Source organism: Centruroides vittatus, unplaced genomic scaffold (assembly GCF_030686945.1).
Source record: "Centruroides vittatus isolate TY-2023 unplaced genomic scaffold, ASM3068694v2 scaffold_435, whole genome shotgun sequence".
Classification (NCBI taxonomy): domain Eukaryota; kingdom Metazoa; phylum Arthropoda; class Arachnida; order Scorpiones; family Buthidae; genus Centruroides; species Centruroides vittatus.
Window position 1 is genome coordinate 4,854,903 of NW_027122708.1, and position 23,692 is coordinate 4,878,594.

At 35.1% G+C, this 23,692-nt stretch overlaps 2 protein-coding genes across 12 annotated transcripts in view; both read left to right on the forward strand.

Annotated features, from left to right (window-relative positions):
• LOC136989019 (histone-lysine N-methyltransferase 2C-like) overlaps nucleotides 1–2,168 on the forward strand; it is a 293,266-nt gene extending 291,098 nt beyond the window's left edge. For all 11 annotated transcript variants that reach the window (XM_067287031.1, XM_067287037.1, XM_067287034.1 and 8 more), the window contains one exon: nucleotides 1,480–2,168. In XM_067287031.1, coding sequence (XP_067143132.1) covers nucleotides 1,480–1,572 — 93 coding nt within the window. In that variant the 3' untranslated portion in view covers nucleotides 1,573–2,168. The remainder of the gene's footprint in view (nucleotides 1–1,479) is intronic.
• Nucleotides 2,169–19,011: 16,843 nt separating this feature from the next.
• CCT5 (chaperonin containing TCP1 subunit 5) overlaps nucleotides 19,012–23,692 on the forward strand; it is a 39,782-nt gene continuing 35,101 nt past the window's right edge. Inside the window, exon 1 of the mRNA XM_067287152.1 lies at nucleotides 19,012–19,242. Within this exon, the coding sequence (XP_067143253.1) occupies nucleotides 19,138–19,242 (105 nt within the window). The 5' untranslated portion in view covers nucleotides 19,012–19,137. The remainder of the gene's footprint in view (nucleotides 19,243–23,692) is intronic.

Sequence of the window (23,692 nt, forward strand, 5' to 3'; positions counted from 1 at the left end):
CATGCTACTGGGCTGTCAGAGAGAGCCAGACAGAAGTCCTTATAAAAAGGGGAATTTTTTGCCATTCTGGGTAGTTTTTCAAGGGAAGAGTACCATACGAAATTATGCGCAGTTCTTGGAAACGAACTAGCCACATAGATGTCATGTTAAAAGAATCACAATCCTCTCCCAATATAATGAACACAAAGTCAACCAAGACAAGAACAAGCTTCTTACTATGAAGATAGTATAATATGTTAGATTGATGTAAACACTCTCTCATGCGTATGGGTTAAATTAAGATTTGGTTGGATAGTTTGATCTCTCTCTGCGAGATAGGTCTAGAATATATTATTTGTAATACCATTAATTTGTATTTTTATTTCACTATTTGATTCCATTAAATCTTTGTTATTGTTTAACATGGTCATTTCTGTCTCAACCCCAAGCCTACATTCTTTCCACTTACTTGCAACCCTCCCACTCGAAATCCCTCATGAATGAATGTTAGCATGCCTGTTAGCCCCTTTCATACTGAGCATTACAATCTAGATTGTGAACAAGGTCGGCGACTGTGTCTTGGTGCGACCATTTCAATCTCAACTGAAATGAGGTTCAATCACGATTGAGTCAGGAGAGTTCTTGAAACTAGATCCAGTCATAAGAGAGATCCCACAATCCCACGCACGCGAGAAAATACAAGATGGCGGCAGAACACCTGTCGGGCTATCGACAGAGAAATAAAAAAGATACTGTATTTGGAGAGACGATGACATCTGTCTATTATTAGATAAATGGCAAGAAAAAGTACTATATTTATTTCTAACCAAAACTTCCATTTTGTTTGTTGGTGTTCATGACTTACCGTGTAGTTATGTCAGTTTTATCATTGCATGTAATAGCCTGGTTGTTCTCAAGCGGACTGGCTGTGCGAACAGCACGACATTCAACTAGCGACAGTCACAATCCAGATTGTAGGTAAATCGAGATCGAAATGAGTCATGGATTGTGTGCGAACATAGTATAACACTATAACCAGGCTGGTGTCAGGAAAAAGCAACTTACAGGAGATGTTGCGAAATCCTGTATCATCTTAAAGTCTTAGGAAGCCATCTTTTGACTCTGCGGGCCTGTTTCATTCAACAGGGCAGTCAATTAATTAAGCGATACATGAGTTTTACCAACTCTGTATTCCCAGCTAGCTCCTCACAAAAGCAAATACTTTTTTTTCTGTATAAAATTGTGTGCGTGCACGCCAATACTTTGTTAAACTTTTATTTATATTAAATATAAGAGAAATTTGTTAAGAATAAATTAATAAAATATATCTACAACTTTTATATATATATATTTTTCCCCTCATTCTGCACCTGTATAAAGAAATAAATTTAAAAATAAACTTTAAAACTTTGGATTTGGTTATTGATGTATTGAATCTGTTTTAAAAAATAGTTTACTTTAATTTGAAAACTCATAATTATTTTTTTTTATTTTATTTAGTTAACGTATGATTATAAGTTTGAAGTTGAAGATGACCAGCATAAGATTCCTTGTCTTTGTGGTGCACCAAATTGTCGGAAATGGATGAATTAGTGATTTTGTACCGCAACTAGATATTTTTTCATCGACGATCCCAACGATTGTTTGGATTATGTAAATATTTCGTGTTCATCGACTCTTACCATTTTCAACAATAACGGCCTTACTGTCGTCATTCCAAAAACTCAAAACAAAGACATTAATCGACAGTCTCAAATCGTGTAAGATATTCACCACTCATAAGTCATTAAATATATCCGTGCTGTAAAAAATCTAAATTTATTAGCCGGATTTGTACAGTAAAATTATCAAACATTATTTACAGGAAAAAAATAATAATGATGATGCGTGACTCAGGAAAATATGAGATTTTGTATAGATAGCATTATTTTTATGTTCATGTTTATTTAGTTTAGTAAAAAAAAAATATATGAATCAATCATGATCCTGTACAGATGCTGAAAGACTACATTATTTTTTAATTTCTTACTAAAGACAAATACTTTTGTTGAAAAATAGCAACTCCTGATGACATCTCATTGTCTCTTATAATGTTTATACAGCAGAAATATTTTAAATGTTTCAATCATGATAGAAAAACTGTTTAATGCATAAAATACATTTGTAGTGCAATAAATGTTTGTTTGTAATCTTGTTTTCAATAATTCTTTTATTTGAAATGCATTAAAAGAAAGGAACACGAGACACAATTAATAGCATCCAAAATTGTTGGATATAGTCATTGTGACAATAATGGATTAAGATTGATTTTTAAATTTAAACAAATACCATTAGCTTGTTTAAATAAACCATTGGCATTCTGTCTGTTGATAATTAAAAAAAATTGGTCATTTCTATTTAAAATAATCTAAGTTAGGATTGAAATGTTTTGAGACAAAAACTGAATAACAATTATGCTATCTTAGAGCAAAGTTTTAATTTTACTAAAATTTATGTTTTATTTGATAGATAAAACTTAAATTTGAGAACAAAGTTGTTATTTATTAAATTTTCAGTTATCCTGTAACCATCTTCAGTTTACAAAGAAATTACAAACAAACTCTATGACCATTGGCAGATGCATATGGTCAGATTAAGGTGATAGCCTGGGAACGAATTTTGACATTCAAAAACCCTAGAAATTTTTTAGGGTGATCTGTCCCTGATATTTCAGGCCCCATTGCAGACCATCCAAATCTGATATTGCTGCTTTGTGATCCATGACAGGCTTGATTAAAAGGCCCTCTTTAGTGCCCACAAGACAAAATAATAATAAAAAAATGGCTGAAGTAAACCATATATGTATAGCATTCATATATAAGTGCATAGTATATAGATATTGGCTGGATGGCCGAGCGCTCAAGGTTAGTAGCCTGCCACCCTGGGGACCCGGGATCGAATCCAGATGGGTCAAAAAATCCCCAGGAATTTTTCAGGGGGTGGTTCATCCGATATGTCGGTCCCCGTCCCTCACCACCCGGCCGCCCCATTGTGGGCCTGGCCGAACCCATAATGGGCTTGCTATAAGAGGCCCTCTTAGTGCCCACAGGGCGGAAAGAGTTACAAAAAAAAAAAAAAAAGTAAATAGATATTAACATAATAAAAGTTTACATTCAATAAGTTAAGTGAATTCACCAAACAAATTTCAGTTGGAAATATCTGTGGTGGCCATTGGAGTCATTGTAAGTGGTACATATGAATTGTTAGAGACATTTATTGCTTGGTGGTAAAAGTCATCTTATATCTGCCATTTAAGTTGACCTTTAGTTTTGGAGATTTTTTTTGAAAATTCAAAAGTCAACTTACAGACAGCAGGTACAATAATTCTTTTATGTAATAGTGTAATAAATTTGATGAAATTAATATTACAGTATAGCAATACTGGTTAGTGGAATATCCACAAACAATGTAGCTCAATTGAAGGGAGTAAGGCAGTAGTTACCAAGGTCCACTACAACAGGGAGATGGTCTGTCTGGTCACATAAACTGGATACAGAATACCCTATTATAATAATCTTCTGAGCTTAGTATTTTAAAATATTCTGAGTTACTATGTAGCCTATTGTTTGTTGAAAGTTTGTTATAGACATGATATCAACAGGATCACAGTATCAGGAAACTTAGCATAATGGATCAATATCGATAAAGAACTGGTGTTGCAACAACAGCACAAGAACATAACTGAACAATTATGGTATATAGTTACAAAATAACATAAAAAATACGTATTTTGTGGTTTTTATATAGTAATGGCATGAATAATTACAACAGTATATAATGTAAATTCAAAAAGTTAAAAGAACTGGAAACGTAAATAGTCAAAACCATTTTGAAAAAGTTAGTCATCAAATGTGGAACTATTACAATTATTTGTAACTAGAGTTTAGCAAACTTTGGTTTGTCTCAGCTGTTTGGAATTACCATGCCAAGTTAAGATCTCGACAGGTGAGCTACGAATTCAAGCAGGATCCAAGAACCAAGATGGAGCGCATTGTAGCAAAATCCATTTTTAAAATTACAATTTAATTTTATATTCTGTATATCTGTAATGATAACTGAAACACAGTATATTAGATATGTTTTCATTTATTTGTTGTTAAAATGAGAGCATTCAAATAAAACATAATATTTTAAAATGATGTAAACAACAACAGTCATTTCTAGCAAAACATAGAATCCCAATAATTCAAAGTGAACAGACCAAGACTACTTCAATTTACAAAAATCTCAGAATGTTGAGTAACAGGAAAAATCAGAAGAGACGAAAGAGAAAGCAATACATAATTCATAAACTATGCAATTAAATGTACGTACTTTAATGAATAAAATCCCTTGAGATAGAGAAGATAGTCTCTTAACTAATTAGACTAGAAGTTGTAAAGTTTTAGTTTTAGACTTCCTTGAGGCTGCATGGAAAACGTATCATGGACGAAGTTACCCGTGACGTCAATTTTTGCTATGTATTTATTGACAACATACTCATAACGTCCCGAGATGAAACCGAACATCTATAGCACTTATGCACATTGTTTACTAGACTTTGCAACTATGGAGTCGTAATCAATGTGTCAAAGTGCATATTTGGCAAACATGAAGTGCAATTCCTCCGGTATCTAGTCAACCCAAAAGGAATTCGTCCACTACTGCAAAAAGTTGAGGCGATTATCGAGTTTTCGAAGCCAACTACTGTCCACGATTTACGCTGATTTTTGGGACTATTTAATTTTTATCGCCGTTTTGTACGCAACGCAGCCCACATCACCATAGAACTTAACAAACTTCTCCAGGGCAACCCGAGTCCAAAAGATCACCACGAGTGGACCCCCGATGCCGACAGTGCCTTCCACAACGTTAAAAACGCTGTTGCTGCACTCTTGGCCCACCCGTCACGAACTGCACCTCTATCCTTACTGGTTGATGCATCATCCACTGCTGTGGAAGCATCCTTACAGCAGATGATTGACGAACACTGGCAGCCATTAGCATTCTTCGGTCAGAAACTTTCAGAATCACAAAAAAAGTGGTCCGCTTATGACCGTGAGTTGTATGCCACTTATTCTGCTACCAGGAAGTTCAAACATATGCTGGAAGGAAGGAAATTTACTTTATTCCCCGACCATAAACCACTGACTTTTGCCCTGAAGCAGAAACCCGAAAGAGCATCACCCCGACAGTTTCGCCACTTAGATTTTATAGCACAGTTCACCACGGACATCCATCACGTCGAGGGAGCCAGCAACATCCCAGTAGACGCCTTGTCCCGTATAGAGTCTATCACGCAGGCGCTCGACTTCCCATAAATCCGACGACGAACTTAGGTAACTCCTTTGTTTGAACACAGGCCTACAGCTAAAACGGATCACCATCCCGAATACTACGGTACAGCTTTACTGCGATACATCTACACTCAACGCTTGTCCTTTTGTGACCAAAAACTTCCGACATCAGGCGATTGCTTCACTACACGGTTTGTCATACCTGCGGGTGAGAGCAACGTGTCGTCTCGTTAAGTCGTTTGTGTGGCCCGACATCGAGCGCGACTGCAAGAAATTTGTACGAAACTGTATTGTGTGCCAGAAAAACAAAATTAGGGTCGATTTACACACAACAGTGACGTGCCGGCACAGTGCAGTAAGCATCGATAAATATCATACATAGCCAATCAGTGTTTGATGTACGACACTTGTATGATTGACAGAATACAAATCACGTGTCGTAGATGAAACTCTGATTGGCTATGTGTGATATTTATCGATGTTTATGCACCAAACGGTCACTGCCGGCACATCACTGTTGTGTGTAAATCGACCCTTACCCGGCACACCGTCTCACCGACTGGATCGTTCGCTCCGCTGAATCAGCGATTCGACCACATCCACATCCACATCGTTGGACCCAGTGGCGTAGCCTGGGTGTCAGCCGCCAAGGGCGGAAGAAAATTTCGCCGCCCCCTTATTTAGGTATTTCAGTTTAAAAGACTAAAATATACAGTAATTCTAAAGAACTTTTCAGCAAGAATAATCATGATTATTGTGTATTGTACAGGTTTAAATTTTTACAAGATATTATTATTATTTATTGTGAAATTTTGCCGCCCCTGCCGCCTCCACTACGCTACGCCACTGGTTGGACCGCTCCCGCCATCCAACGGTTTTACATATTGCCTCACGGCAATCGACCATTTTTCCCGTTGGCTGGAAGTATTCATCATGTTGGAGATTACAGCTGCCGCCGTAGCGAAAACATTTTTCAAAGGCTGGATTGCTCGTTTTGGTGTTCCACAACGATTGACAACCGACCAGGGCCGACAATTCGAGTCCCACCTGTTTAAAGCACTAACAGAGACGTCGAAGATCCACACCACCGCCTTTCATCCAGCCACCAACGGAATAATCGAGCGATTCCACCGGCAACTCAAGGCAGCAAAAGTGTCACTCTTCCGATCGCTGGACAGACAACCTGCCCATCGTACTGTACTTTTGGGAATCCGGACCGCTTACAAAGACGACATTGACGCCATCGCAGCCGAGCTAGTTTACGGACAAACGCTGCGCTTGCCTGTTGAATTTTATCGTAACCATCAACGACAGCAGTGACGTGCAGTGACATTTGATGACAAGGAAGCTGTGTTTCTGTAATAAGCTGACTTCCAGGGGAAATCAGTTAATTGCGCGTCAGTGATGGTCTAGGGCAGGGATGGGCAACCTGCAGCCCGCGACGCATAAAATGTGAATAAATATATCAATTTCCCAGCTTAACCAAGTATGCAGCAAAAATTCAAATGTTATTTTTACAACTTATGTATGTGAATAGTTTTTCCCGCAATGAATTTAGTAAAAATTAAAACAAGAAACTGGCTAACAGACACATCGAAACTAATTTAAAACTAGCAGTGACGAATATTTAACCAAATATTTCCAATATATTACGTTCATATCAGTTCCAGAAGCTAATTTAAGTATACCTATGCTAATTTATAATTATATATGAATAAATAATTCTGATTTACCAACATTTTTTATTCTTTTCCTCTTGTATGCGGTCCGCATCAGTTCAAAAGTCTTAAAATGCGGCCCTTACATAGAAAAAGGTTGCCCATCCCTGGTCTTCGGTCCATCCGTATTCATTTGTTCGATAAGCCAGTAAAAACTGTAGACTTCTCTAAATGTATTTTTAATATCACAATTACATTCCGAATCGCTAGCCACGATATAAGGGCTAAAATTAAAAATAAATTTTTATAAAAACTTACTTGGTAAAATAAAATGTGCGGTGGTGCGGTGGATATAAATACCTGGTACAAAATATTGTTCAATTATATTAATATACTTTTAAAGAAAATTATAATTAAATGTAGCTTTGTAAAGAAACGTACTGTACATAAAATTAACATAAAATATTCTTTACTTTTTAAATTTTAAAACAATCCACTTAGTCAAATAGTTAGATACGAGTGGCTAATGATGGAATCAGAGACGGTCCAGGTAGGTGTGCAGTGTGTGCTTGCCAAATCCCGAGGGTGCCGGTACCGGTCAATGTCAAATACCTCTCGTCGCATCACTAGCGTACCTTAAAGAACGCGACAGGGTTGTAAATTTTAAACGTTTCTCACCATAGCTGTAAAAATCTAAATATGTTAAACTTAATACTAAATAGATTGTCCATCATTTGTTTTCTAACTAATTCGTTTTAGGACCAGTGTCCACGAAAATTTCCAAAATTTACAACTTTTTAATCACTCTCACTGAACTGGAAAAATTTCTGTCTTTATTATCTAATATTACAGTGTTTCGCAAACTTTTTTGTCTGGTGGCACACTGAAATTATTAAACAAAATTCACGGCACCCCTATTATTATTATTATGTTGGGTTAAGTGAGATATACTCGGTTAACACCGGTGGCTGTGTACTATGCCGGACCAGAGTCAAGGCATAGTAACCAAAACAGAAATTAAAGAAGTGTATCAGTGTGTGTGTCTGTATTCAGGAATTTTCTCACAATATGACATGTATTCAATATAGTGGCCTTCTGTAGTGTGATGTATGTGTTTCTATTCAATTCTAATGTGCCCAGGCTTTTGTGTAGTGTGTGTGGTATGACACCTGTAGAGGAGAGAACAACAGGTACAATAAGCACCCTATCCATCCTCCACAGATGCCTTATTTCCTGGGCGAGTTCTGTGTACTTGCTAATTTTTTCAGTGCATGCGTTTTGTATATTGTGAGTGTTTGGAATGGATATGTCTATAATGTATGTGATTTTATTGTGTTTGTCAATGAGTGTGATGTCTGGTCTGTTGTGGTAAATTGTTTTATCTGTGATTATGGCTCTGTCGTAGTACATTTTGTGCGTGTTGTTTTCCAATACTGTCTGTGGAATGTATTTGTAGTATGGTTCGTGGATGTCTACTAATTTGTGTTTCTTTGCAAGCTCTTGGTGTATTATATTTGCTACTTGATTATGTCTGTGTAAATAATCTGTCTGTGCCAAGAGCTTGCAACCAGAGGTGATATGTTGTATAGTTTCTGGCATGACGTGACATTTTCTGCATGTGTCATTTGTGAGTGTTGCATCTTTGAGTATGTGTTTTCTGTAGTTTTTAGTATTTATGACCTGATCCTGTATGGCAATCATGAATCCTTCCGTCTCCCCAAAGAGGCATCCCCGAGCTAACCAGCTGTTTGACGCAGTTTTGTCAACAAAATCCTGGGCCAGATCGTAAGGATGCCTGCCATGGAGTGCCTTTCGAGCCCACGATTGCTTAATGGTGTCTATGCTTTTTATATGTTGTGTTGTGTCCATATGATGTGAGTGTAAGTTTAATGGTGTGTTATTCGAGTCTGCTAGAGTTACTGCTTTATGTAATTGTGATGTTTCTTGTTTTTTGTAGAAAAACTCTCGCAGTGACTGTATTTGTTTGTAGTGAAGGTTAACTATGTCAATCAGGCCACGTCCGCCATCTTTACGTGGAAGGGTTAATCTTTCTGTGGCGGATTTAGGATGATGTTGTTTATGCTTAGTAAGTGTTGTTCTTGTTTTCCTTTGGAGTTGCTCGAGATCTGTGTGAGTCCAATGTATAACTCCAAAAGAATATGTGAGTACTGGGATGACATATGTGTTTATTGCTTTAACTGTGTGTTTTGCATTTAACTCTGTTCTGAGAATAGCATTTAACCTACTTTGGTATTCTTTAATTAATCTTTGCTTTATTTGTGTATGTTCTGTTAGTTTGGCCTGTTGGAATCCTAAATACTTGTAGAACTCGCCCTCTTCCATGGATTCAATAATGTCTCCATTTCCAAGTGCAAAATCTTCTTTCTTCAGGATTCCTTTTTCTATGTGAACTGTTTTGCATTTATCTAGGCCAAATTCCATTTGTATGTCCTTGGTGTATGAATGTGTGATTTGTAGGAGTTGATGAAGTTGTTTTTGTGTGGATGCATAAAGTTTTATGTCATCCATGTACATGAGATGTGACAGTGTAAACTGTGTTGTTTTTTCGTGTCTGATATTGTAACCATATTGCGTGTTGTTTAACATGTTGGATAATGGGTTCAGGGCTAAGCAGAACCAGAGAGGACTCAAGGAATCTCCTTGAAAAATTCCTCGCCTAATAAAAATTTGGTTTGTTTGTATGGAAGTGTTACTAACCCTGAGATGTAGTGTTGTTCTCCAGTGCTGCATAGTGTTTTGAAAGAATGCAATGAGTGATGGATGTATTTTGTACATGTGTAGAATATGTAGCAGCCAACTGTGTGGAACACTGTCGAATGCTTTTCTGTAGTCTATATATGCCATGTGTATGTTTCTGTGTTGTTTGTGTGCTTGCCGTAGAATGACTGAATCTATGAGTAACTGTTCTTTGCATCCCCTGTGGTTTCTACGACAACCTTTTTGCTGTTCTGTTAGAATGTCGTGTTCTTCAACGTGTTTGTATATTTTGTTTGCGATACAGGATGTCAATAATTTGTAGAGTGTTGGAAGACATGTAATTGGTCTGTATTGTGTGGGGTCTGTGGTATTGTTGTTTTTAGGTTTCATGTAGGTGATGCCCTGGGTAAGAAAATTTGGCATGTCTTGTGGATTGATGATGATGTGTGTTAGATGTTTAGCTAGTTCCTGGTGCAGTGATGTAAACTTTTTGTACCAGAAATTGTGAATGTTGTCTACACCAGGTGTCTTCCAGTTGTGTGTTCTGTTAACAGTGTATTGGAAATCATGTATGCTTATTTCAACACAGGGCATAGTTGGTATGTTGTGCAAGTTTCTGTTCTCCTCCTCGATCCAGCCTGCATCAGCATTATGCGTGACAGCACTGGACCAAAGAGAAGACCAATATGTTGTGAGTTCTTCTTCTGTTGGTGTGCCACTGTGCTGTGTAACAGTGTTTGCTTTGTTATTGATTTGTCTGTAAAAGAGTTTTTCATTGTTTGTAAATAATTTATTTTGTTGTTTTCGTAGTGTACATGTTTTGTATCGTTTGAGTCTACGTGCTTTGGCAGCAAGTTTTTGTTTTAGTGTATCAATGTATTCTGTAATGCGTGTGTTGTGATGTTCATGTTTTGTGTGTGTTTTTATTTTCTTGAAAATGTTTTTGAGCTGTTTCCTTAATTTGGGTGTTATGTTGTTTTTAGTGTATTGTGTCAGCCTGCCTAATTGCTGTCTAATGTCATTTATTTGTGTTTCTATTCTTCTCTGCCAGGCAGGCTTGTGATAGAATTGTGTTTTCTGTGTATTTGTCTGTGATTGTACTTTCAGTCCATGGTGTGTCACTACTGTGACTGCCCCAGCATAAACTAATGTATGAATGTCTGCGAGTGTAGAAATTGAATGAATGTAGTGTGGTAGTAAGTGAGTGTTTACATAATTTAGTGTTTTTCCTACTTCCTTTGACGTGTTGATTTTTGGTATTCGTGGTCGTTGTGTGGGATCTGTGCCTGTATATTTAGTGAGTGTTTCCTGAAATATAAGTGAGAGCGTATTAACTAAATCCATGTCTATGTTATCAGTGATGGATGAGGAAGTGTCTGTAGTATCATTAGTGGTAATTGTTGTATGTGTGTTATTATCAATGCTTGTTGCTGGATTATCCTGACAGGTTACATGATCTTCATTAATGTTAGATGTTTCTGTCTGTTGATGTATTTGATCAGCAACCTGTTGTTTGATAAGTTCAAGTGTTGTTTGTGGAATAAGGTTGTTGTGTATAATTGTTCTTTTTTGATCAACAACCCTTTGTTCGGTGACAGTGAGATGAGGATACTGTTGTGTGAATCTATGGTGTAGTTGTTGTCTGTATGCTGTCATGTTTGTTTCGAGTTTTGTGATGGTGTAATAAGTACGGATGATAAACTCGTTCATTTCTACTGTCCATTTCATCCGTTGGCGTGGTTTTCCAGCCTTTGTGGTCTGTGGATGCATTGCCACAGAAACACCAAGGCTGGGTTGGTTCCTCACATCTGTTGAGGGCATTGCAGTAGCCATGCTTGGGCCGGTGCTGCTTTCGCCACCGGTAACCAAGGGAGACTGTGGCCTATTTTTCGAACGTGAGCCTCTGCCTAACCCACGAACGCGGACCTTGTTAACCCGGGCGACGTCCGAGCCGGTATCACACTTTGATCTAGTTATTACCATGATGAATATCTCCACAGAATGTGGGTGTGGTCACTCTTAGCTTCATTTCTCCCCATAGACCTTACTGGCATGGGTGTCCCTACCAGGAGCTTGTGCTCCAGCCTGCATTGCCCTATGGATCAGTAAAATTACTGGGCTCTCCCACCACGACCAGGTGGTGACCACGGGAGAGTTATTATTATTATTATTATTATTTATTATTATATATTATTATTATTTATTTTATTTTTTTTTTTTTGCTTTTTTACGGTTAGTAAAGATATGAAGGATGAAAAGTCTTTGAAAAAAAATAAAAGTTTTTTAAAGTAAGTAAGTTTATTTCCAAACAACACAAAAACATTCAAAACAAAAGTTATTATTATAAAGGTATCTGGTGATAAAATGAGCTCTCAATTTTTTATGATTTACTAGTGCTAATTGATTCCTTAGCTTTGCTACCAGTAACCACTTCTTGATCATTAGAATCTTCACGTTTTCTTTTTTTAATGAAAAAATTATTCATGATATTGAACGACATAATTAACTTCAATATTTTATTATAAAATTTAATTACACGTTAATAATTTATTTTTTCTTGTTGTAAAGAAGAAAAATATTTTTATATGATGCTTTTTCGTTATTGTCTGAACATATAACAATAATAAAAACAATTACTGCATTCAACGCATTTATATTGCACTTCTACTCGCTGCAGGAACAGAAGAACAGACAACTAGTAACTAGTTCGTTTTTTTTTAGTATTTACGTATCGCCAATTACCGAGTCACTGAGACAAGTGGCGACGTAACAAGATTAGTAGAAAAAAACCAATATTCATTTTTTATAATTGTTTTAATTATTTATTTAATTTAATACTTTAATTCCATTATTTTAAGTAATTTTAATTTAATTATTTAAAAATTTCTCGGCACCCTTGTGGTGTTCTTGTTCTTGTTCTTGTTCGTGGGTTTATGTTGGAAGGTATAGCCGACAACGGCCATACCTTCCAACATAAACCCACGAACAAGAACAAGAACAAGAACACCACAAGGGTGCCGCGAAATTTTTAAATAATTAAATTAAAATTACTTAAAATAATGGAATTAAAGTATTAAATTAAATAAATAATTAAAACAACTATAAAAAATGAATATTGGTTTTTTCTACTAGTCTTGTTACGTCACCAGGTGTACTTGCGACACCCCAAGGTGCCGCGGCACCAGCTTTGATAACCACTGTAATATTACGAAGAAACTACTCCCCACTGTACTTGGCTAGAGATTGGTTGGGTTAAGGATATACGTCGATTACCTAAAAAAAATTATTAATTGAAATTGTGTTTTTTAACGTTACGACTTCTGATATAGTGGTTTCCATCTATATATATATAAAAAAAAATTCTATGTAAATGTTTAAATTTCTCGTGTGGTCGCGATCACGTCGAGAACGAGACTGAAACGTTATTTCGATTGTTAAGGATATGCGTCGATTACCTAAGAAAATTATTAATCAGGATTGTGCTTTTTAACGTGACGATTATTGATATAATATTATGCATTTATATTTACAAAAAATATCATGGAAATGTCTAAATTTTTCGTGTGGTCGCGATGACGTCGGGAACGAGATTGAAACGTTATTTCGATTGTAAAGGAGTTACGTCGATTATCTAATAAAATAATTGACTGGAAATAAATTTTCTGACGTTACAACTTTCAATACAATAGCCTGCATTCATATTTATAAAAATGATTAATAGAAAATGTTTAAATTTTTCGTGTGGTCGCGATCACGTCGAAAACGAGACTGAAACGCTATTTCGATTGTTAAGCTTTTGTGTAAGTAAAATTCTGGCTATTTCGGCAGGGTTTTATTTATGTCCCCAATTCCCTAAAATCTTAATTATTTAATTACTTCTTATGTAGAAATAAGTTGAAACCAGTTACTTTGTACTGTACCTGAATATTTGTAGTCTCGGGAAAAAGTGGAAAGACAAATTTTTATGACAACGGATATATAAATTGTAAATTTAAGGAAAATAAATTTTGGAGCTTTTTTGTACCTTGTGCGTCTCATTCATTAAATTGTAAATGATGCTACCAAAGTAACCGTTGTAAATGATTGCTACCAAAGTAACCGTTAATTTTTTAACATTGTACAAGAATTGTACACGTTTTTTTCTACATACCATTATAGATGGGACATACGAAATCGTAATATCACTGGTTTAACATTGAGATCCGCAAGTAATATAAGATGGGAGAGCAGAATAAAAATATCAAATGTTTTAATGGGTTTTTTTAAAAACTTTTGTCAACTATACAGAACTATCATAAAAGCATACCAGTAAAATCTTATCGGTTGGATTAAGTTATAAATGTACTTATGATTCACATAATCGAGCGAGGGCGGCTAACAGCGCAGAACCGGTCCCGGATAGAATCATTGGAAGCGTTATACGTGTGCAGTTTTCACCGGCTAAACCGTGAGGTTGGTGCTCTGTAAAGCGCATGCGCCAATGCCTAAAATCTGGCTGCATGGAAGCTGACCCGGTTTCGACAATACAGCGCTTTCATTCCGCCACTGATATTCGAATATACAATAACAATCTTGTCGTTTATTTCACATGTAGTATAGAAATATGTAATAAGATACATAATGTAATTATAATAAAATATTAATTTTAGTTAATTCAAACTACGTTAAAATATGAAAATTTATATTTTAGAAAATACAAAGGAAGCGGCGTTTCCACTGCTTCCAATGACGGCACGCCACTGCTTGATATCTGGATCATTTGCCTTTAAAGCAAAAATTTGGATATGTTCCCACTCACTTCGGATTATATTGAGAAAAATTTGAATGAACAAGACACTATTATTCACCACAGTTTGGATTGCATGAAGATGCATTTGCGTGAGCTAAAAACTCAGTTGACGGAGTATTTCCCGGAAGATAAAAATGATTTCTCGAAAAGATGGCACAGAATCCGTTTACTGAAAATGTTGTTGCCACTGCTAAGTTACAGTGACGTGCTCTCATTGGAAGCGATGGAAGCGCCGATTCCACCTTCCAATGACCTTCCCTTGTATTTTATAAAATATAAATTTTCATATTTTAACGTACTTTGAATTAATTAAAATGAATATTTTATTATAACTGCATTATGTATCTTTTACAAATTTCTATACTACATGTGAAAAAAAAAACCGATAAGATTGCTATTGTATATTCGAATAATTCGGTGGCGGAAGGAATGTCGAAACCGGGTCAGTTTCTAATCAGCCAGATTATATAGGCATTAGCACACGCGGTTTACAGTGCACCAACCTCACCCGGTTTAGCTGGTAGAAGTGACACACGCGTAAAGAGTCCGACTTTATATCCCGGACCGGTTCTGAGCTGTTAGCCGCCTGCCTGTCAACTTCCAAGCAGCCAGATTATAGGCATTGGCGCATGCGCTTTACAGAGCACCAACGTCACGGTTTAGCTGGTAGAAGCGACACACGCGTAAAGAGTACGCGACTTTATATCCCGGAGCGGTTGTGGGCTGTTAGCCGCCTGCTAGATATTCGGCCACCCTCGCCCGATTATGTGAATCATGAGCAGACTAGATCAACGGCGGACAACCCGCGGGCCAGCTACGGCTGGCGAAAAGTTTTTATCCGGCCCGCGAGATCTTTAATAGATTATTAAAGATCTTTCTTTAATAATCTATTAAAGATAATTCTTTGTAATTTTCGAAAACGATAAGAGAAATAAATGTAGTAATTAATTTTTTATTTATTTATTTCATATTTGCAGACTAAAAAAATTACGAGTCACAAGAAAGCGTCAATTAACTACTACGGCCCGCGGAAAAAAAACGTAAAATTTATTCTGGCCCACGTTATAAAAAAGGTTGCCCACCGTAGACTAGATTTATAACAACCAACCGATAGGAATTTACTGGCATGTTTTTATGATAGTTCTGTATAGTTGACAGGAGTTTTAAAAAAATCATTAAAATATTTGATACATTTATTCCACGTTTATTCTGCTCTCCCATCTTATATTACTTACGGATTTCAATGTTAAACCGGTGATATTACGATTTATTATGTCCCATCTGTAAGGGGATGCAGAAAAAACGTGTACAATTCTAGTACAGTGATAAAAAATTAACTGTTACTTTGGTTGCATCATTTACAACCAAATTTAATGAATGAGACGTACAATGGTACAAAAAAAGCTCTAGAACTTATTTTCCTTAAATTTACGATTTATGTATCGGTTGTCATAAAAATTTCTTTCCACTTCTTTCCCAAGACTACAGATATTCGAGTACAAAGTAACCGGTTTCGACTTATTTCTATTTAAGAAGTAGTTAAATAATTAAGCGATTAGGGAATTAGAAACATAAATAAAACCCCGATGAAAGAGCCCAAATTTTACTTAAACAGAAGCTTAACCGAACCAATCTCTTGCCGAGTACAGTGGGGTCTGATCTCTTCGTAATATTAGATGTAATAAAGACAGAAATTTCTCCAGTTCAATGAGAGTGACCGAAAAGTTATAAATTTTGGAAATTTCCGTGAACACTCGATCCTAAAACGAATTAGTTAGAAAACGAACGTCGGACACTGTTAAGTTTAACATATTTAGATTTTTACAGCTATGGTGAGAAACGTTTAAAATCTACAACAACCCCGTCGCGTCCTTTGATATATACTAGTGACGCGACAAAAGAGGCATTTGACATTGACCGGTATCGGCACCCTCGGGATTTGGCACGCACACACCTACCTGGACCGTCTCTGATTCCATTTATTAGCCACTCGTAGGGAGCTACAGTATTTCACTAAGTGGATTGTTTTAAGATTTAAAAAGTAAAGAATATTTTGTTATTTTTATGTACGTTTCTTCACAAAGTTATATTTAATTATAAGTTTCATTAAAAGTACAGTAGAGCGTCGATAAGTGGAACCAATTGGGGACTGGGGTCCTTCCAGTTAATGATTTGTTCCAGTTTCCGACTTTGTACGAAAAAATACATTAACCTGTCCGATGTTCAAATTTTTCTCCGTTGCGTGTCGCTTCGTGTTGAATTTTCGTCGATTTTAAGCCTAACGAAAATTTTTATAATAATCATCGAGGCTATCGTATCGTTAAAAATTATTTCTGCATTTTGTACAAACAAAATAAATATATTAAAGAATATAAAAAACATGAAAATTATACTTTAGAAGTAAATTTAGTATCAAAAACATTCGATTCAGCACGACACAGTCCGACTGAAAATCGTTCCACTTTCCGGCCATTCCACTTACCGACGTTCCACTTATCGACGCTCTACTGTATATTCATACAATTGAAGAATTTTTTGTACTAGGTATGTATATTCGTCACACATTTTGTTTTACCAAGTAAGTTTTTCTGATAATTTTAATTTTAGCCCTTATATCGTGGCTAGTGATTCAAAAATTTATTTAAAAAAAGTTTTGGCTCAAGACCGTATAATGAAAAAGAAAACATTATTAAAAAAGAAAGAACAATGGCTAAATTAAATATAAATACGTCAACAAAAAATTTCGACATTTTGACGATAAAATTTATGACGAATGACGATTCTTTCGTAAAATTGAAGCAATTTGGAAATCAAAGAGGAATAGAATTTAACATTGGTAGACAATATAAAATAAATATTGAAAATTATAACAAGATAATTACGATTAATAGATATATCTAAATTAATAGATGTTATATGTTTTTTCTCAAAGCAAGAATTGACATTTAGAGGGCGTAGGGAATTTATTGAATCTAATAACGGAGGTAATTATATTGAACTTTTTTATTTATTAAGTACGTCAGATAATCTATTGAAAATACATTTAAAGAAGTATACGGTTTTTACTGGCTTATCGAACAAACGAATACGAACGGGCCCTGACGCGCAATTAATTGATTGCCCCTGAAAGTCGGCTTCTTACAGAAACACAGCTTCCCTATCATCAAATGTCACGGCACGCCACTGCTAAGTTATCAGTTGAGATTCATGACCAGCTCATCGAAATGTCTGCCGACAAAACGCTACAACTGCAATTTACATCTGAAGATTTAAATACGTTTTGGCTCGCTCGTCGACATGGATATGGAAATTTAGTCACAGAAGCATTGAAAATATTAATCCCTTTCGCCACGTCTTATCTCTGTGAAAAAGGTTTTTTTTGTCTATGGTTGCGCTAAAAACTAAATACAGAATCGTCTTTTATCACTCGAAAACAATTTGCTTTTGTGTGTTTTTAACGTAGATCCACGTATGGAGAAAACTTTAAATGAAAAACAAATGCAACCATCACATTAATTTATTTTCTTTACATGTGTACTTATTGTAAGTAAAATGTTTATAAGTTTATAAGGGTGTACTATAGATTACTATCTATGGAATTTCGGGACTTTGAGTATATATCTGAACTGACGGGACCGAGACGAGTTCAACGATACCCTACTTTTGAACTGGAGACGAAAAATAAAAAAAGTTATCATACTTTTTCACTTACCATACTTTTTTAATGCTCTCATGAAGACGGCACCATAGTTGCTAGTACTGCCATCTTGCGGTAAAGTCTGCAAACCATAACGTCGGACTACGGTCATCTCCAGTAGGGTTAAACACGCGATACGAGAGCGGAGAGAGCGACGCGACTTCCGATCATCGCGCGATCGCCATTTCGGTTAATGTTACTTATGGCAGCGAACATGGCGGCCCGACTGACCTCTCGTATGGGCGCCACCACACGCCGCCATGTGCTAAACTAGTGATCGATTCACGGTAGTTCTTGAACAAAGTAAAAAAAAGGGAGGAAACGTCTACTAAAGGCAATTTTAACGGCAAGCGACGGGACTCCCGATCGCGATAGCGAGGCCGACTTAGCGGAGAGCGACGCGACTCCCTATCATCGCGCAATCGCCGAAAAAAGTATGATATCTTTTTTACTTTTCGTCTTCGGTCCAAAAGTAGGGTATCGTTGAACTCGTCTCGGTTCCTTCAGTTCAGATATATACTCAAAGTCCCGAAATTCCATAGATAGTAATCTATAGTATCCCCGTTTATAATAAATGATTTTTTCTCATAAAATGATTTCATTATTGTTTCGCAATCCCCCTTTAATATCACCGCGACTCCCAAAGGGGTCGCGACCCCCAGGTTGAGAAACGCTGCCGTAATCTATTCTTTAATTCCATTTACAGCCGAAAGTACTATTTTAGTTAAAGAACTAAATGTAGCCAAAACATAAATATAATTTAGTAATTTTCAATTATTTTTGTACTTACAGTTTAACTAATTTCTATATCTCGAGTTGGCAACAATAGTATAAGTATCAAATTTGTGAACGAGTTGGCAACATTGAGAACAATAGCAAGTTGCTCGACCACGAGGGTGGAAGGAGAATTTTGTCTTCTGAGCGCAAGCTGTGATCTATTAATTAAATTTTATATCGTATATTAAGTTTATTGTGTACAAAATGACTACTCTTGGAACTATAACGTTTGATGAATATGGTCGACCATTCATTATCTTGAAAGATCAAGATAAAAAGAAAAGATTGACGGGAATAGAAGCTCTTAAGGTAGGCGAAAATTATTTATTTCCTAAATATGTAAAATTAAAGTATTTATATTAGATTCCGAGAGTTTAATTATAATTTGTGTCGGGAATCTGGAGATCGATAAGTAATGGCTAAAAATAGTCAAATTTATGGATGAATGAAAAGAATGTACAGTTTTATTATTCTCTTAGTTTTGCAATATTTCTAATAGAATTTACTTTTAGATGAATTACATATAGATGTATTTATATACAGATTACCTGAAAGTAACGGGAATTATAAATGTTTGTCCAAGATTCGTCCTCTTTGATTTTGCACAATACACCAACAAGGAGTGGGAAATGGTGAATACCGATTATTAGTCATTAGTAAATCACCCACACTACTATGTATTAGCCAAATGTTTGCTTGGTATTCAGTAAGTATTGAATGTGTGGAGCCAGCTTTACACCATTTATGTGAGAGAAATTTGTTCAAAGGAATGTACAGATATATATTGGGTTGATGCAAAAGTTTGTCCCGTTTTTTGAAAAGAATTGAAGAAAAATTTTATATACTAAAAATTACATTTAATCAATATAGTATGTGCCATTCTGTTCGATGACCTTTCTCCATCTCTCCAGTAGCTGCATAAGCCCATGCTCATAGAACTTCTGACTAAAAAACTGATCCAGATAGTCTTGTCAGGTGGCCAAAGACACGTGTGGTCTAGCATTGTTTTGATGGAACACAATGCCCTTTCTGTTGGCTAATTCAGGTTGCTTCTGGTCAATTGCTTGCTTTAATTCACTTAGTTGTGAATAGTATTTCTCTGAATTAATGGTCTGATTTTCAGGTAACAGCTCATAATAATTGATATCCTTTCAATCCCACCAAATGCATAGCATAACCTTATTCAGATGTAAACTGGTTTTTGCACTGGTTGAAGGGGCATCTCCGTGCTTACACCATGATCTTTTATGCTTAACATTTTTATACACAATCCATTTTTCATCAACTGTAATTATCTGCTTATTCACTTGTAATAATCTTTAAAAATGGATTGATTTCATTGCGCTTCAATAGAGAATCGCAAGCAGAAATTCGGTCTATCAAATTTTGTTCTGTTAACTCATGCAGCACCCATACGTCAGCCTTGCTAACCATTCCAAGTTGATGTAATTGCCTTGACACTGTTGACTGATTGATTCCAAGAATTCCTCCGATCTCTCAAGTTGTTTTATGTGGATCACTTTCAATTAGTGCCAATATTTCATTGTCATCAGCCTCTGCTGGTTGTCCAGGACGTGGTGCATAACTAAGATTAAAATTGTTTTCACGAAACTTTCTAAACCACTTATGGCACGTCGAATCATCAATGGCTTCCTCACGTACACAGAACATATCTGTGAAGCATTCCTGCCTCTTTGAAAATAAAAAAGCATGTCAAAAAATTCTTCTTATTTTCTGCCATTTTTAATGCTTAATAAAATTTAAAAAACAACTTTATTCTCAAATATTAGCTGAAATCTCTTTTGTCAAACAACAACAAAATTTTACACATGTGAATGAAATAAAACTTTGGTGTTGCGATGCAAAGCCATCTGGTGCTAAAAACCAGACAAACTTTTACATCAACCCAATACTACAAATATTTGATATAACTACTGAGCTTACAAATAACTTAGATTGATAACTGATTGTTCAGTAAAAGAGCTGATTTTGATGTGCAGTGTTCAGAAAAAGACCAATTGTGCCAGCACTAAGTGCACTGTGTTTAGACTCTTCTTCCATCATTGCAACACAATGGCTGATTCCACATGGTACCAATTTTGTTATGAAGACTAAAATTTATTTTTATTTTTGGATGAAGAATTATCTCAGACAGTTGAAAATAGTATGAATGTTAAATAATGTTGCCTAATATCAGAGTAGTGGTGGACCTTGTAAGAGTTGCTTTTTCAATATTTTGAAAGAACAGAATAATTATTTAGCAATTTTTTGCTATATTACATTATTTCCTGTATACTGAAAGAATTGGTATCAATACCCAAGTTTAATCGCTGAACTCTTCTAATATTCTGGATTCCTTTTTGGAGCTCTACTTAGTTTTTCCATTTTTGCATCTTTGCTCTAAACATTGGAAACAAAAGTATAAAAATAAATTCATTTCATATTATTTGTTTTTGGTGTTGGTTATTTTTAAAAATTATTTAGGTTAAATGAATATATAACTGAACACAATATCCAAATGCTTTGAAAACTTTAATGTCTAATATATAATTTCAAAATAAACAAATTTTGAGATATTTTCACTCAGTTTATGGTCCAGATAGCCAATTCCTGTAGACTCTATGGTAATTAGTCTTAGGATAAGGTGATCAGATTTTAACATTGGTGAAGCAGGACAAAATTGACAAGGGAGAGTGGTTGTCTTGTTGAAAAAAATTATTCTAGAGCAACAAAATTTTATCATCAAAGAACACAAAAATTGTATTGTATTATACTTTTTTAAATTTCAACATATGTAAAATTTACAAATATAATAAATATATGTACTATTATAAATCTTTAAAAATTCTATTCGTTTGCATATTTCTCAGTCAAGTGAAATTTTTTTAGTATATTGCTGTTGTCATTTAAAATGTCATGAAATTTTTTGCAAGAATTTGTTAAATTATATTTCAAACATAATATGGCTTTCAGTCTCAACACTTGATTGTGATTTATCAGATGTCCACACTTTATTTATGGTAGAAAAAACTCCTTCAGTGGCGGCATTAGTTCCTGGTAAGGACAGCATGTACTCCACACTTTTTAATGCATTATTGTACGGAACATAGTTTGTTTCAAGGTGATGAAATATTTCTAACCATTTGTTCTCTGTTGAGATTTTTGCTGATGCCCAAGATTTAACCTTTTCCTTATCAATATATTTTTTTAATAATGATACTTAAAAAGATCATTTTCGGAAATATTACTATCTGGAAAATGTTGACTAATGTGATTGAATGATGTTTGCACATCTTCCCAATTAGGTTCTTGCTTTAATATAGCCCAATGAAAATGTTCAATATTATTGTAAGATACTGTCCACTCTTCTAAATAATCCAAGCAGTTACTATAGAACTTTTTGATGTGATTCATAAAATCTGCACAATTTATTGCACCTTGTTCTTCTAACTGACTTATATTTTTATGGATGGTTAATGGAAGAAAAACGGGGTCGTGCTGCAACTGTGCGCCCCAAACCATTTTCTGTCGGTCTTTGCCACGAACACAGCAGGTTTTGTCGGTGCAGCATTCTTTATTTTCGATGCTCGCACCCACCTTGGTACTGAGACATGTGATACAAAATGATCTTTACAAATCTTAAATATAAGACATAAGTTTGACACATAATTGACAAAAACTTAATCTTTCCAAAACTCTGGACTTTTTTAAAATGCTGCAGGACAAGTTGTTAAAAAGTAGGATGTCTGGTCACCTTATCTTAGGATCATAGTGCCCTCACTGGTAACTGGCTATTCTATTAAACGCATTCACTCCATTCAAAATTACAATTTTATTTTTAAAATAAATTTTTAAACATTAAATTAGTCTTCAAATTCAATAGTATTAAGCTGATGCATTTAAAAAATCTGATAACTAATTGTATTTTTCTAAATAATTTACAATTTTGTTATTTTTTTATACAGTGTAATAATAATTTTGATTTTGTAATAGTATTTTTAATTTGAAAATTGTATATAAGGGAAGTATGGTACATATCTTCTGTTAATAGACTGTAAGTAGAAGATATAGTTGATACGAATGATATTGATTTTGACTTTTATAAAACTAAGCATCTTTAATTCATCTGTTTTCTATTATTACATAAATTATCAAACTGTCAATTATAATTATTTAGTTTAATAAAATGAATTACACTTCACACCTACATTCAACTAAGTAAAATAAATACACTTAAGTACTAGTGAGCGCCTTTATGCTCTAAATAATTGCAACCAGTAACGCCACAACACTTAAGTGTATTTATTTTATTTAGTTTGAAATCTTGAAATCCAAAATATATGGTATAATTATGATTAATAAAAGTTTTTTATAATTTTAAAAAGGATATTTTTAAAATTAAGATGGCGGATTTCAAGTTAAAGTCAGTATCATTCGAATTAACAATATCTACTTATATTAACAGAAATATATACCTATCTTGGTATTTATTTCTAAGCAATAAAATAGACAAAGGATTTAGGTCTAGTCAAATATTATTGTCAGAGGATCATCCTCACTGAACAAACTCTCCAAACAAATGAATGGTCCTGCCTGTTACTGGTCAAGAGTCAGGTGTCTGGTTGGTAATCTGTGCTTTCACTAGCCATCTTCAGGTTATTATTCTAAATTCAAAAAACTATGCCATGCAATTGTATTATAGACAACAAAAAAAAAACAGTTTAAATAAGATATTTAAGAACTAAAATACAATGAAAAA